Here is a 15,587-nt window from a genome sequence, read left to right as displayed (position 1 = left end):
CAACCAATCCTGAGCATGCAATGCAAGTTCTCCAAAATAGAAACAAGTCGCCGTGTGTTTTAAATGTCTGCAAATAAGTCCTGCTTGCTTTGCCTTTGGGTAGAAAATGTGAAAGGTGATCACATGTGCGATGAAAGCCATTATGAGAACTGCAGTTTAGCTTGTATTTCTTTGAACAAGTTCAAGACATTCATTGTACTTTATGTACAGTACTGTAATTACATAATGTATGCTAAAATCGCTAAAAGAGGTTAAGCAATACTGTGAAGCTTCACAGAGACCCATCTTCAAGTTTGAAGTCCGCATAAAAAGTGCAGAGATAGACCCATGTGTTTTCTTTTAAGGGCTGATACGATTATTAGTAATCAAGAAGGTCGATAACCGATATTTGGAGCTGATATTCACTTTAGTACAATGGAAAATACTGGCATCAAAAAAGTAAAACAAAATGTTAACTCAACTTTGTTGGTGAACTGATTTTTAAAATGACACATTCATCGAAATAATTCGATTTGTCGCCCAGCTTGATGAGGAAGAAATTCAAAAACAGTGGGCCCCCATTTCACAAGATTAATCCATTCCATGGTTGCGTTCTTAGGGCGAATTCTTCCTATGGCAGGCAATCCAAACCTATGTTAAATAGCTAATGCATTGAAAACCCCAGGTTATGGCCATATTCCCTAGTGAGGGTAGCCTCGGCTCGGCTAGCTTAGCCTTCTTCGTATTTCTTGATTATCTCCAGCTTCAGTTCCATATAAATCATCTTCTTACTTCTCTCTTTAACATCACTAGCAATCATGGGACCCATGACTAACATTCAAGTTTGAATTAAGCAGTAAAATGCACAATAAATACGTTATTTTAAGCACTCAAGACAAGATCCAGTTGTGAGCATGCAGCCATTTCAACCGTAACGCCAACCAATAGCAAACCAGCATCGTAGTGAAGTTAGCGATCACGCATGTATAGAGTTTGAGTGTGGACACATCCAACATGGCCACTCGCATCTTGGATGTATTGCAAGGCGAAAGAAATAAAGAGGGGACAAAAAAAAAGTAGCAGGTCTTGGCATAGGTTGAATTAAGCGTAAGGCAGGGACGTCGAAGACCACGGCCACACTGTATCCTCGAAATATTTCAAATAAAGCTTCAAAACAAATGATAAATAAAATAATCAAGTCATTCTCTCTACTTTCAAATATGATGGGGGAGCCATCAGCAAACATCAGAATGGAAAAGAAATATTTTAACCCATTTAAAGAAAAGTGTGGACCTGTGCTTCTTACTTTATTGAGCCAGGTGGTGATGGCGTCCTCTGTGTCGTAGGGCTGCTCTGCGGTGCAAGAGTCAGTAAGCGAGGGTCCTGCAGCGCCATATCTGTTGATGCAAGCCATCACCCGCTCCACACTCATCATTTCCAACATGTACGCCATCATCAGCGTGTCGATCACTGCCAAGTGGGATGTCTGAAATTGCCATGTAGCCAAAAAGTAATTGTGGTAATTGCTAATGACAGAAAATAAAGATGTATCAATCCACCTACAGTACAATAGATGTCTCATTATATTGCGCAATAGCGGATGATGAGACAATAGCCCCTATGCGTGTTGCAGCTAAGCACTTAATATTTGATTGGGGGGTGAATTGTAAAATAAATGATTTAAAATATATATTTGAATATCAAATAAAATGCTGGGGATATTAGAAGACAAAGAAGCAAAACATTCGTGTGCATGTGTTCCTTGTAAGTATTTGTAGGACATCGTCATCACTCCAGACCCACTTCCCTTAAGTCATTTAATACCACTCGTCAGAAGACACATTTTTACGCTGAACTTTTTCGTTTTTTAATCTCATATGGGATCATTCACTTAATGTGAACGCTTCCACCAACCGTCAAAACAAAGCTTGACATTCTGCTGGCCTTTCTAATGGAACTTTGGTCAGACGAGACATTTGACCTCCACTTTCCCTTCCTGTTACACTGCAGGTCCACTTAAAAACATTGTAGCTTAGCAAAGCATCTATTGTGACTAAACAAACATCTAAACTCAGCTGCTCCGTAACCTCATGCTGCCACTGACGCTTGAGTTGGCTAGCACGGTGTGTTTCCCTAAAAGGGGGAAAAAAAAAAAAAAAAATTGGGCGTCTGGACGTCTTCTCCACACACTCATCCCGCCAATCTAAACAGACAGCGTGCTCTGAAAGAAATATACCCACTGGAAGCAAACTACTCCTGAAGAATAATAATTCTGATACATGACACCATAGGTTGACTTGAAACGGCCTGATGTCAGCAGCACTTTAGTTCATTATTTAATAAGAAGAAAATCACATTTGATCTGACAGGAAAATAGTGAAGCTCATTTTTTCCTATTTGAAGAAGAAATTTGATACAGAAATATTTTATTCAATCCATAACAGCCAAACTTTCAAAGTGAACAAAACATTTGTTGAATGACAACAATCAAGATAAAATGTCTGTTAACACTATGAATGTCTGCTAGCAACCCATATTCAGCTGAAGAAAAGTATTGGGACAGGCACGCTTAACAGCTCCAGTATGACTGCTTCCTTCTAAGAAGAAGAAAATGTTATTTTTTAATTTTGTCCATTTGTCGAAAAGAGCATGTGAGGACATTGGCCACTAACACGACACATATATAATTGTGCTGTCAGACCATTACATTTTCTAAACTAATTAATCCCCAAATTTTCCATAATTAATCCGGATTTATCGTTTTTTTTTCACAATATTGACGTGAGCTAAGTCTTGGAATTGATTTAAAACTCATCAAATACAAAAAAAAAATCACATTTAGTTTCAAAGACTGTTGTAGCAGAGTCTTTTTATTTTTATTTTTTTTAAATATGATTCTTTTCCTGTAATTTAAACTGTTGACACTTGAATTAGTTCCCAAAGCTGATGAAGAACCAATCGCTATGTCATATAAACAAGTAAAACATGTTTCAGAATTGCATCTATGGACAAACACTGGCCAATGTTTGACACCACATGCAGTGCTCCTGCAGCATAACTGTCTGGCTGATCTTTGGGCAGAGGGGCTTAAGAGTTAAAATCATTTCCATCATAACCCACTGCACTTTTTTTTCTTAGTGACAGAAATCTCTGTGAGCCTCATTTTGCATAAAACTCCTAAATCATTAAGAGGGCAATAAGCTTATTGATATATGTGTGAGAGATTCAGCAAGAGAGGCCCCAAGAATTAAAAATGCACTCTACAAAATACGCAGCTTGTTTTAACAGTGACAAATTGAGCTTACAAAAATTGAAAAAGTTCACATGAAAGCACTTCAAAATGCTGGAAGGTCAGATCATGTGGTACTAGGCCTCACAGAGAGCCTGAATAAAAACTACTAATAACAAATAAAAAAATATTTTAATAGAAGGAAATGGTCTGAAAGAAATGGTATTGTAGTCCACGACGTTTAACACGTGATAAGCACTGACAATGAACTTCACGTTGGCAGATGCAAACTGTAGCATGGACCTAAAGGACGTGTGTGTACGTACATACCCAATGTGTCTGTGAGTGTGTGTGCAGAAGCCAGGAGAAAGTTGACGGTGACAGACATACCTTAAAATGGTGTGAAAATGGCAGCGTGGTCACACAAAACAGAGCATCAGTTTTCATCCTTGCCATTATTGCAAGACTGTTACAAGTGTGCTTTTGTGTGTGACCTTGCTCAAAGGCATTCATAAAGGTCAACGCAGCTGAGCAAACACGAGTAGCCTTCTTGTTCCATTACAAAATAAAAGAAAGAAGCGCCTGCTTCACCCAGTCAGAATATGACAGCAAGTGTTTTGATGACAGGAATTTGCACCTCCTTGCACACAATACACACACACACACACCCACACACACACACACACACACACACATATATATATATATATATATATATATATATATATATATATATATATATATATATATATATATATATATATATATATATATATATATATATATATATATATAAATGAGGGTTCACTGTATAACTTGAGGGAAAACATGAACTGTATATCTGACACAGTTTTGTAATTTATTCGTACAATGAAGGCTAGGATATTTATATTCTGTGAGCTGCAACCTACCCAGTTTGAGGATCAAATTACATGTGTTTTGTATCTCTTTTCTATTCTGTTAATATGATGCTTAAAAAAAAAGCTTTTTAATAGAGACATAAATGACTCAATTGAGGGCCAGTGAATAGCACGTCTGCCTCACAGTTCAAAGGAACCGGTTCGAAACCACCTGGCTCTGGCCTTCCTGTGTAGAGCTTGCATGTTCTCCCCGAACCCGCGTGGGTTCTCTCCGGGCACTCCGGCTTCCTCCCTCATTCCAAAAGCATGCATGGCAGGTGAAACACACTAAATTGTCCTTAGGTGTGATTGGGCGCGTGAATGGTCCGTTCATCTGTGTGCTCTGTGATTGGGTGGCAGCCAGTTCAGGGTGTCCCCCGCCTACTGCCCGAAACCAGCGGAGATAGGCGCCAGCGAGCCTGTGACCCTTGTGAGGATTAGCAGCTATAGAAAATGAGTGGATGGATGGATGGATGACTCAATTGAGTGTTGTCATTTTTACCGATAACTTTTTAACAAAACAGGCTAACTCAATTGTGCTGGTTTTAGCAAGCAAAAACCGCTACTGGGGTTTTGGCATGACTTTCATTTCATAAACCAAATTGGAGAAATATTTGTCTAAAATGTCACGAATGTTCCTATGGTAAAATAATCTGTTGCAACACAGTTTAAATTTAAGTAGAAATAAAAAGTTGATTACTTAAAAATGATAAAATACATATTTATGCGATAGAAATATGATTCATTGTGCAGCGTTCGTAATTGGTCTTTAACCAGGCCAAAATATGTGTTTTATTATGATCCGAATACCTGATTATTCAATATAATTTTCATTAGAATATACATACAAATATCGCAATGCAATATTGGCTGACTGAAGCCCTAGATGCAAAGCACACCAAAACACAACACCCTTTTGGAATCCGTCATGGCAAACACGTGCTCTTCTGCAGACAAATTCGATTTACGTCGTCTTGCTAGGCTGTAACTCTGATTAAAGGGTCATGTGCACATTCATGAAGGTCTGACAGACTCTGCAGTGTGAGTGTGTGTGTAATGGCAGCAGACACGCGTACGTTGGCCAAGCGTGAGACCCCACCCTGCACTGTGCTGCAGTACTGCACGTCACGTCCTCCTAACTCGTCCGTGTCCATGCTTATCCTTTCTTTCTCATCCGCCGCTTTTATGAAGGGCTTCTAATCATCATCCACTCGCATACCCTTTTTGTGCATCCATTTGTTTTCAAACAGACCCCGACTCTTCCTCCACATGACTTATTTTTCATATAGAGTCTTTGGAAAAGCATGAGCTCATCATCCATAACTCAAACTGAAGGGCTTTGGTATGAAAAAAAAAAAAAGTATTTGAAAATACGATACTGTATACGGTATCATATTATCTGTATCGTATTTTCTGCACCATAAGGCTCTTTTGGTGCCATTTTAAGAAAATGGCAAAAAAAAAACAACAACAACAACACTAAGAATATGAAAAAGCCCAAATCAAACCTCAGATTATGGAAAAACTCAATTGAGACTGCAGAAATGGGTGGCATCAGAGCACTTAGAATGCTTAGCCGATTCCATCAGCACAGTTTTTACCTTTAGATGAAAAAGGTACAGTAGTTTGTTTTATATAAATCAATGTAGAGTGGCTCATGACGCAGTGGTTCGCACGTCCACCTCTCACTTCAGGGACAGGTCAAATCCAAATGGCTCTGTTCTTCCTGTGTGGAGTTTGCATGTTCTCTCCAAACCTGCATGGGTTCTCTCCAGCTTCCTCTCACACTTCAAAAACATGCACGGCAGGTGTATTGGACATATTAAATTGTACTTAGGTGTGATTGGGTGTGTGAATGACTGTTTGTCTCTGTAAGCCCTGCAATTGGCTGGCAACCAGTTCAGGGTCTCTCCCGCCTCCAGCCCAAAGCCAGCTGGGATAGGCACCAGCAAGCCTGGGACCCGCGTGGTGATAAGCGACTACAGAAAATGGATGGATTCCGCAAGGAAATGAGACAAGTGGAATCTTACTGGCACGCATTTTGCAGCACTTTAAACTCAGGGTGGCTTGCCCCTGGAGACAATATTCTCCCATACTATAGGTGGTAGTATATGGCGTCAACAGCAATCAAACAACACTACTCTATAACATTTAACTTTTTTTTTTTTTTTTTACAGATTCCTAATCTCTCCCTAGTGTGGCTCTCCAGGAGTTGGATACGGTTTTTAAGTGACGGAAGTCCTTCTCAGTCGAATCACAAAGGTGTTCGTACCGGTGAAGTTCCATAAGCAATAGTTCATCCACCATGTTTTCTGGAACGTATTTTGATGTCATTTTGACAAGTGGAGCCTCGTGGAGCTCGTACATGCGTCAAACAGAAACCAAGTTTTACCATGTGGCCGCCTGACCCCCTTCATGACGTAGCTGAATGGCAGGGGGCCACACATTATGCATTCATCCATCCATTGTCGACCGCTCATCCTCACGAGGCACGCAGCTGATGGAGACTATTCCAACAGTGTCAATACATGGTCAAAAATGAGTGATTTACTGCCATTAAAATGTAAATGATCGCTCGAAGTAACATGCGTTCCTCCTATAAAATCATTTCCCTGTGGGAACCCAGTAGAGTGGGTCCCCAGTGTACAGGATTAATCCGTACCGCGGTTGGGAGCGAATTTGCCTTTATGGTGGGATATCCAAACCTATGTTAATTAGCTAATGCGTGTTAAACCCCAGGTAAAAGCATCAAAATTGTACATATTATCCAAATTATACATATTAAAATTTTGAATCAAAATAGTATAGTGAGTGCTACTTATATATAATATGCATAAAATTAAATAACATCATAAACAAAAAATATATAAAGAATTTATTTACCTTTGAGTGACGCTTGTTATGGCCATATTTGCTAGTAAAGGTAGCCTAGGCTAGGCTAGCTTAGCTTACTTTGTACTTCGCTATCTCCAGCTAGGTTTCCATATAAATCATCTTCTTACTTCTCTCTTTAACATCACTAGCAATCATGGGAGTCATGGGTAACCAAATCAAGTTTGAATTAAGCACTAAAATGCATAATAAATACAATATTGAACGCACTCTCACACGAGATCAAGTCTTTAGGCAGCCATCTTTGTGACCCCGTGCGCTGACCAATAGCAGATTAGCATCTTCGTCACCTCATCATGCTGATCAATAGTAGACTAGTATCTTAGGGAGTCGAGACACCGACCAATAGCAGACCAGCATTGTAGTGACACGTTGCAGCGGAGGCAGTTTAACGGCAACAGAAAATAAGAGCAATTACCTAAAAAGGACTCAAGAGGAGGCAAAACAACAAACACAACCAACCCCAAAGGTTATGGCAGTTGTTGATGTTAATCATAAAGCGGGGTAAATGCCTTAAAGATGGGATGAAAAACTCAGTATTCCACATCGTAATGTGAAAAAAAAACGTAAGGCAAGGATGCCGTGATTCGGCAGTCCACTGTATTCATAACAATAGTTAAGCTCGTAGGTAAATTATTTACTACTGATCAATGTTCCCTCTAATTTTCAATGCGCCTGAGCATTCACATAAACTCCTTGAGCAGGCTTTGGACCACGATGAGCAACTTCTGACATGCACACAGTGAGTCAACGTGCACATATCTGATGCTCCTAAAGTGACCGATATCACATAATTCACATTTTTTCATTCATGAGCAAGGAAGGAGGGGGGACTGAGTAATGTGCTTTTGGGTACTTATCCTGTCATTTATGAAGGGATAGCTGAGGTGAAAAACGTTGTCCAGAACCAATAAGGGAGAATGATGCATCTGTGATTGACATGTTTGTAGGAGCCAAATCACAGCATTTCACTTAACAGAGTTACTTTAAATCCCATTTTTTGTAATGGCAAAGAGCTAGAAAGTTATTTATTTGTTTGTGGGTTGTTTTGGCTTACTGCCTAATGGACATTTATCTTACTGCCCATTTAAGGCAGAGGGAAAGGTGCATAATACTGGCCCTTTAAGAGCCTTAGGCCAGCATCACAGGGGCAGTTGAGATTGATCACAGATTAGAGAAGACGATTTCTTTACCGTAATGTTTGGCTTTTATTTCAAGTATTTTTGTTTGAAGAGCTTTGGAACTACTATGGAATGACATTTATTATTTTATTGAATCAAAGATAGACCTGTCGATTCTTTTTAAAATTTTATTTATTGTATTTGAACCTGGGCAAGCATAAAAGTAAACCAGGGAGCCAGAAGTCTCAACCCGCACAACGTTGCTTAACAAATTGCAACTATTTTTGTTTGTTTTCAACATGTTTGTCATTAATATTATTTTTATATCATGAGCAATATATGTTTTAGACATGACAGTGTGATGTATATAGCACTTGCCCCCGATGATGAGGTCTAATATTAGTTATCACTTAATATGTTTATATTGCATTTTGTTTTATGCGCAGCATAGGTTTTCTTGTGCGCTGAGAACATGCGAGCAGTGCGCAATTGCGCACGTGCGCAGTTTAGAGAGAACACTGCTACTGACGCTAATTGTTTGGCTGTATGCTTCCAATCACATATTTTGGTCACCCCTGCATCTCTACAGTAAAATGTTGTAGCTAATAAATGAAATGTTACTGTTTACTTGGTAGCCTGAGTACAAAATCTCTGCTCCTCACCTCCGGAACCAAAATTAAATTAAAAGACGTGGATAAGGTCATTGTGTATTTTCTCTCGTTGCTTTATATCAAGCTTATGATCCATAATAATATAATGAATCTAAATTTAGATTAGACTAAAAAGAGATTAATTTGATGAATTCCATATTCGACTCACCAGGCGTATGGGAACACTGGTCAGGTCTCTCTCTGTGACCAGCCTGTCCTGATCTGTGACGTATAAACCTTTCTGGGCCAGAGCCTGGATGACGGCGTTGTGACCCAGTAAAGGCTTGACTGCGTCGCTGGGAAGAATGAGGCTCCCTGCTCGACAGTAGAGTTCAGCAGAGCAGAGGAGGCTGGCCACGGGCGGCTTCAAGTGCTCTTGCTTGTATTGGTCCGTGTAGAAAGGCTCCGCCACCTCATCCGGCACTTCGTCTGCGCGATAATTAAGATAAGAGCTGCATTAGTTGGAGCCCAGTCAGTGTGCATATGGGCCTGACTGCAACAGTGGCGTCAAAACATAGCAGGGCTGCAAATCACATCAAATCTGAATGGAGTGAGTTTTTGTAGCTTGAGTTACATGCAGCACAACTCTCAGCGACATTGATCTGATCAATATGTCACTGGCTAAAAACGATTCTTCCAATTTTTATATTCATCCCTGGAAAACTTTCCTTCATTTCATCATTAAAATGTCCTATTTTTTGCAGTATAACGCGCACCTAAAAGCCTTCAATTTTCTCCAAAAGCTGACAGTGGCCTTATAATCCGCTGCGCCAGTGCATAAAATACAAGTTTTCATTTTTGGGACAAAAAAGTTAAATAACTTAATCGCCGTGTAAATTCTTCAATTTTTACCACTGCATTTCAGCAATAAATGTAATTTTTAGAGTTTTTTTTTTTTTTATAACACCCTGTTTGAAATCTTGATATGCTATGTATGCTCCAACTTTGAAGCAATTTATATGGCAATTATATGGCAATTTAGTAAAGGCACAAAAAATGCGAGTTTTAGTAAAAGGAAGCGTGATTTTATCAAATAAATCCCGAAACTGTTTTTAAATCATTAACACAAAATATTTTAAGGTTTTCGTTTGCAATTTGAATTCAACACAGTGAACCCCCGGTTTGCTATGTCCCTGCCTTACATTTTTTCACCTTATGATATGGCCCGCGACTTTTTTTTGTCCGCTCTTTACGCCATTTCTTTGGCCTTACGACACATCCACCATGGCAGTCAGTGTGCGTGACACATCCTATATAGCGGTCAGTGTGTGCTTATACGTCTATACACGCGTAAACCGCCAACGTCACTACTATGCTGGTCTGCTATCGGTCGTTGTGACGACTCCCTAAGATACTGGTCGACTATTGGTCGGTGTCACAAGTTATGAAGCTGCTGGTCTGCTATTGGTTGGCACACAGGGTCACAAAGATGGCTGTCAAAAGACTTGATCTTGTTTGAGAGTGCTTTCAATTTGGTATTTATTGTGCATTGTAGTGCTTAATTCAAACTTTAATTTGTTAGCCATGGATCCCAAGATTGCTAGTGATGTTAAAGAGAGAAATAGAGTTGATGATGATTTATATGGAAACAAAGCTGAAAATAATCAAGATATACGTAGAAAGCTAAGCTAGCCTACCATAACAAGCTCGTCACGACTCTCAAAGGTAAATAAAATTCTTTATATAATTTTATTTATGATGTTATTTAATTGTGTACATGTATATTATACATATGTAGCACTTAGTATACTATTTTGATACTAATTTTTAATATGTCTATACAAATTTTGATGTTTTTACCTGGGATTTTACATGCATTAAATAATTAACATAGGTTTGGGTAGGTTTGGGTTGCCTGCCATACGGTGAATTTGCGTTACAATCCCAACCGCGGAACGGATTAATTTCGTAAACTGGGAGCCCGCTGTATTTAATTGAATCATTATTATAGTCTTTCAAACTCTTGACTGATCTTGGCATTGATCTAAACAGTCTTTTAACATAATCAAGAGGTATTTTTTCCCTCCATTCTTCAGATAGTATTTTTCACAAATCATCTTTATTCTTCACTTCTGATTGTCTATTAATAAAGTTTGACTGACTCTATCAATAAAGTTTGTCTGATATTTTTTGTTGCCATTCCCTTTAGTGCAGCTTCATCTTGTGGATGCGAGCCCAGCCACTACTGTCGCTTCTTTTCTGTCCGTCTTGGAATGCGGTGCACTCTATGAAAAGTATATGAAAACATTTTTGAAATGGGCCATTTGTTGAAGGTGTGTCTTATAATCCGATACGCCTCGTGTGGAAAATATGGTACAACTGGTGTTGAAGTCATTTATCAAATGGGCAGCGCGGTGACAGAGTGGTTAGAACGTAACCCTCACAGTTCAGAGGTTGACAGTTCGATTCTGACTCCGGCCTTCCTGTTTTGAGTTTGCATATTCTCCCCGTGCCCACGTGGATTTTCGCTGTGTACTCCAGTTTTGTTCCACATTCCCCAAAACTAGCATGCAAGGTACAGGACTATATATTAGACAGTACAAAAATGCCCATAGGTATGTTTGTGGGTGTAGATGGTTGTTTGCTGCTGTGTGCCCTGTGGCTTGTTCATCTGTCACCTGATTTACCTGTGATCTGACTTACGGCAACATAAATTGGATATTTCAAGCATGGTGCATCATTCATGTAATGCTTGTATTACTTGAAACTTTGTTTAGGAATTCAACCTTTGGGTGTATGTGAACCGAGCGCTACTGAAGGAGAGCTTTCAATGTTTGTTTCAATGTCTGTGCTATTTCAAGAATAATACTCATCTATGTCAACATAACTTTTAATGACAAAGATGAGGAAGCCCTGCATCAAAGCAAATCAACCATGAATCCAGAACAAAACACAGTGAACACAAATAATCAGTATTACAACACATAATAATCAGGCGAACAGCTTCACACTGCTACAAAATAAACATTCCTCTTTGTCGGATGTGGTAAAGACACAAATGGTTCTTTGTTCTTCGCTCTTTGTTCCTGTATCGAGAGACAGTGTATTTATTGAAACACTGCCCCGGGAGGGCGGACTACCCTTCACCTCCCCCCATCAGTCCAGTAAGTCCGGTCTACCTTAAATAAGCTCAGTCCAGCGCGTCCTGGGCGTCCTCCTAGTAAATCACAGCCGAGCAGACAGGGGTGGAGGCAGCGGCGGCGACACTTGAGGCGACTCGCCTAAAAAGACATGGGGGGGGTCACCCTGGCACCTAAGGTCACAGACCATTCCATCAGACAGCAGAGGAAGGGAGGAGTCCAAGCAGGCATCAAGAGGGACATCACTTGACCAATGGCCAAGCGTCTGGGACGTCACTGGGCTAGGTGGGACCATGCACGGTGGTAACTGGACCACGGGTTGCTCCTGCCCAAAGGGGATGGCTGGCGTGTAGCTGTGGAGGAAGCGCCGGTTACTAAGAGTCAACCGACCTGACCCATTCACCCTGACTCGATACTGATCATGACCGAGTGACTCCACCACCACACCCAACCTGTCACACTTGTTAGGGCTTGGGCCTTGCTGATTCTGGAGAAACATCCTTACCCCAGGTTCCAATGAAGAAAGCGGTCTCGAGTGAGCCCTTAGAGATTCACCGGTGCAAGAATTCCATGTCCTAAGGGCATCCTCCTTTGCTGCCAACGCCAGACACTATAATGGACAGACACGAGAGTCCAAGAACTTCTCAAGGTCTTTTATGAAGAGAAGTGAACCTCAAAGGGGGCAGCCATAAATAATCTGCAATGGTGAGATGCAGAGTGGTGAGAGTGCAGCCCGAGTCGGGCGTGTTGCTCAATTGTATCATCACTCACAGAAAGCAGTCCTGGTTGAGAGCACCACCTGGGCCAGTGTTGGACATCAGAAGGTGCTTCACAGTTTTCACAGCAACCTCTGCCCTCTCGTTGGACTGTGGGAAACAGACAGAGGATACGCTTGATCTTCCACAGGAAAAAATCCTGAGTGTGGCTCGCCATGAACTCAGGGCCACCATCTCTTAGCAGTTCCTCTGGCACATCAAAGTTGCGGAAGAACGACTGGAGGTAGCATAGCAGCCCTGCTGCAATACCTGCATCAGCACCCAGAACCTCCACCCAGCCTGAGAGACAATCTCCAACAACCAAGTAATGGCGGCCACCGGAGTCAAAGAAGTCAGCGAACACTGGCTCAATTGGGGTGGCTGGTGGAGAAGATGGCACAGGGGACGTAGCTGCGTGAAGTGGTGCATTACAGTTGCATTCACAGTACACCCATGCCTGGTGGCTCGGATACCTCCAGTGGCGGAGAAGTTTCTTCATGCTGCTCCATGGTGTATGTGAGCAGCTCAGTCCAGGCCATGTATTTCTCCTACGATTCACTCCTTAATCTTGGTCTTCTGCCCCAAAACCTTCCCTTCTTTTGGCAATGTCATGGAGGGACCCAGTGATGTGTGTGGGTCCGATGCTCCTGACATGCCTGACGTTCCTTTGTCTATCTCAGTCAACAGCGGCTATGTGGATCAGAGTGACCCTCAAGCTTCCCAGTACTCATGGCCCCAGGGGACAGTCCCACCAACATGCCCTGCGGCCTTGCCGTTCCCATGCTTGTCGAAAGACAACAGTCAAATGAGGGTTGGCATCTTGAGAGATGTGCCTCGTCCACATTCAACACATGCCCTCATCATGCGTTGCCGTGCATGGAAGGACCAGCCATAGAGATACATGTTGACCACTTGGCCACGCCAAAAGCATGCCACACTGTGGTGCCCTTACACTAGCAGCAAAGGGTCCATGATGACCTTTTAAGGCGATGAGACACTTGGGGTCATTGAACGTGTGCCATACGGCGCACCTGTTACTTGGTGCCATCATATGGTGGTCACGCGGAAACATGTCGGCTCTCCTTGTAAGACTGTGGACCTGTCACCTCTCAACAAGTTCTGCCAGAGTAAGACATTCGCTTCTAGAGTCTCCATTCCACCTTGCACGTTGTATCCATCAAGGCACCTGGAAGACTGTCACGGACGTCTGGAACGGCTACCACAGTGTCCCTCTTCGTGAGTCTGACCATCATCTGCCTACCTTTATCACACCCTTTGGCCGATGGCGCTATACAAGAGTGCCACAGGGTTTCCTCTCATCGGGGGATGGTTAAAATGGCTGTTTACAATGGCATCCTTAGTCAAGGACTCGTGTGTGTGCGCGTGTGTGCGCACGCATGTGCAGTATGTAATCTGGTTGGAGTGTGTATGTGTCTTTTCTGGCTTGGAATTTCCTCACTGCTTGTATACAAGGGAAACACAGACACAGTTTGACTGATTGAAAACTATGATGTCATTTTTAAAATGAACCCAGAACTGGATAAAGACAGGTGAATTTTCCTAATGACATTGTAGTTGCTCGTTGCTCCAGTACGAACCAATCACGGCTCAGCTTGTGAAGGTCACATGATCAAACCCAGGAAACAGGTGAGCTGCTATTGGTCATTATCTGAGCAACTGAAAATAAGGGCTTAGTGGACTGTGTGCATTGTTGAAATATTAATTAGCAGTAAATGCGGTTTTCTCCAAACTTTTTAAATTTTGAAACATTCAAAATGCTGTAACTTTGTCCATTTTTGAACTACCTCCATATACTATGTATCATTTTGAAGGGACTTAAGTGTAGAATTGGAATACAGTGGATCCCCGCTATACGAAATTAATCCGTTCCGGGGTTGGGCTTGTAAGCAAAAATCGTCGTATGGCGGGAAATAGAAACCTATGGTAATTAGCTAATGCGTATAAAACCCCAGGAAAAAAACATGAAAATTGTATATACGTAATAAAAATTGGTCACAAAATAGTATAGTAAGTGCCACTTATATATAATATACATGTTCACTATTAAATAACATCATAAATGAAAAAAAAAATATACATAAAGGATTTGTTTACCTTTGAATGACGTGACTTATGGCCATATTCCCTTGCAAGGGTAGCCTAACCTAGTCTGGCCTTCTTCGTATTTCTTGATTATCTCCAGCTTCGTTTCCATACTAATCATCTTCTTACTTCTCCTTTTTAACATCACTAGCAATCTTGGAAACCATGGCTAATCAACTAAAATGCACAATGAATACGATATTGTAAGCACTCACACTAGGATCAAGTGTTTAGCATGTCAGCGTCTTAGTGACACAGTGACTCTGACCAATATCAGACCAGCCTCTTAGTGACGCGTTGCAGTGCAGGCAGTTTGACAGGAGCAGAAAATAAGAGCAATTACCTAAAAATGCATGAAGATGGAGGCAAAACAACATAAACATAGTCAACCCTAAGGTCATGACAGTTGTTGATGTCGTAAAGCGGGAAAAATGCCGTACAGAGGGGATGACAAAAATGTTGCAGTCCATGTCATAAAGTGGAGGCAGGGACGTCCTAAACTGGGGGTCCACTATAAATCATTTCATTTCAATCATTTCATTTTCGAAGCTCTAAGCCTGACTTTGCTTGTAAAAACACATCACATATCATATCATTTTTTTCAACAAGTTTATAACAAGGGAACATGTACAGTCCTTTAGGGTTTAAATCAAGGGTGTCAAACTCATTTAAGCTTGAGGGACGCATGGAAGTAAATCTTTTCCCGGACCAAAAATATCATAGTACAGTCAGCCCCCGGTTTACGAACACCCTCTTTTACGAACATTTCAACTTACGAGCGCGGACCGCGGACGCGGAGTTTTTTGTCCCCCACTTACGCACAAACCTTCCGTCTTACGAACAATACTGACATGCCGGCCATTGTGTTCACATTTATTT

The 15,587-nt window shown here is 41.2% G+C and overlaps 1 protein-coding gene across 2 annotated transcripts in view; it reads right to left on the bottom strand.

Moving 5' to 3' along the window:
* LOC148415237 (calmodulin-regulated spectrin-associated protein 2-like) overlaps nt 1-15,587 on the bottom strand; it is a 61,250-nt gene that overhangs the window by 38,224 nt on the left and 7,439 nt on the right. For both annotated transcript variants that reach the window (XM_088429013.1, XM_088429014.1), the window contains exons 2-3: nt 8,940-9,199; nt 1,286-1,465 (exon numbers count right to left, since the gene is read on the bottom strand). In XM_088429013.1, the coding sequence (XP_088285139.1) occupies nt 1,286-1,465; nt 8,940-9,199 (440 nt within the window). The remainder of the gene's footprint in view (nt 1-1,285; nt 1,466-8,939; nt 9,200-15,587) is intronic.

Source organism: Hippichthys cyanospilos, chromosome 12 (genome assembly GCF_059441005.1).
Source record: "Hippichthys cyanospilos isolate Australia breed blue-spotted pipefish chromosome 12, RoL_Hcya_1.0, whole genome shotgun sequence".
In the NCBI taxonomy this organism is placed as follows: Eukaryota; Metazoa; Chordata; class Actinopteri; order Syngnathiformes; family Syngnathidae; genus Hippichthys; species Hippichthys cyanospilos.
This window is presented reverse-complemented; position numbering and strand designations above follow the sequence as displayed.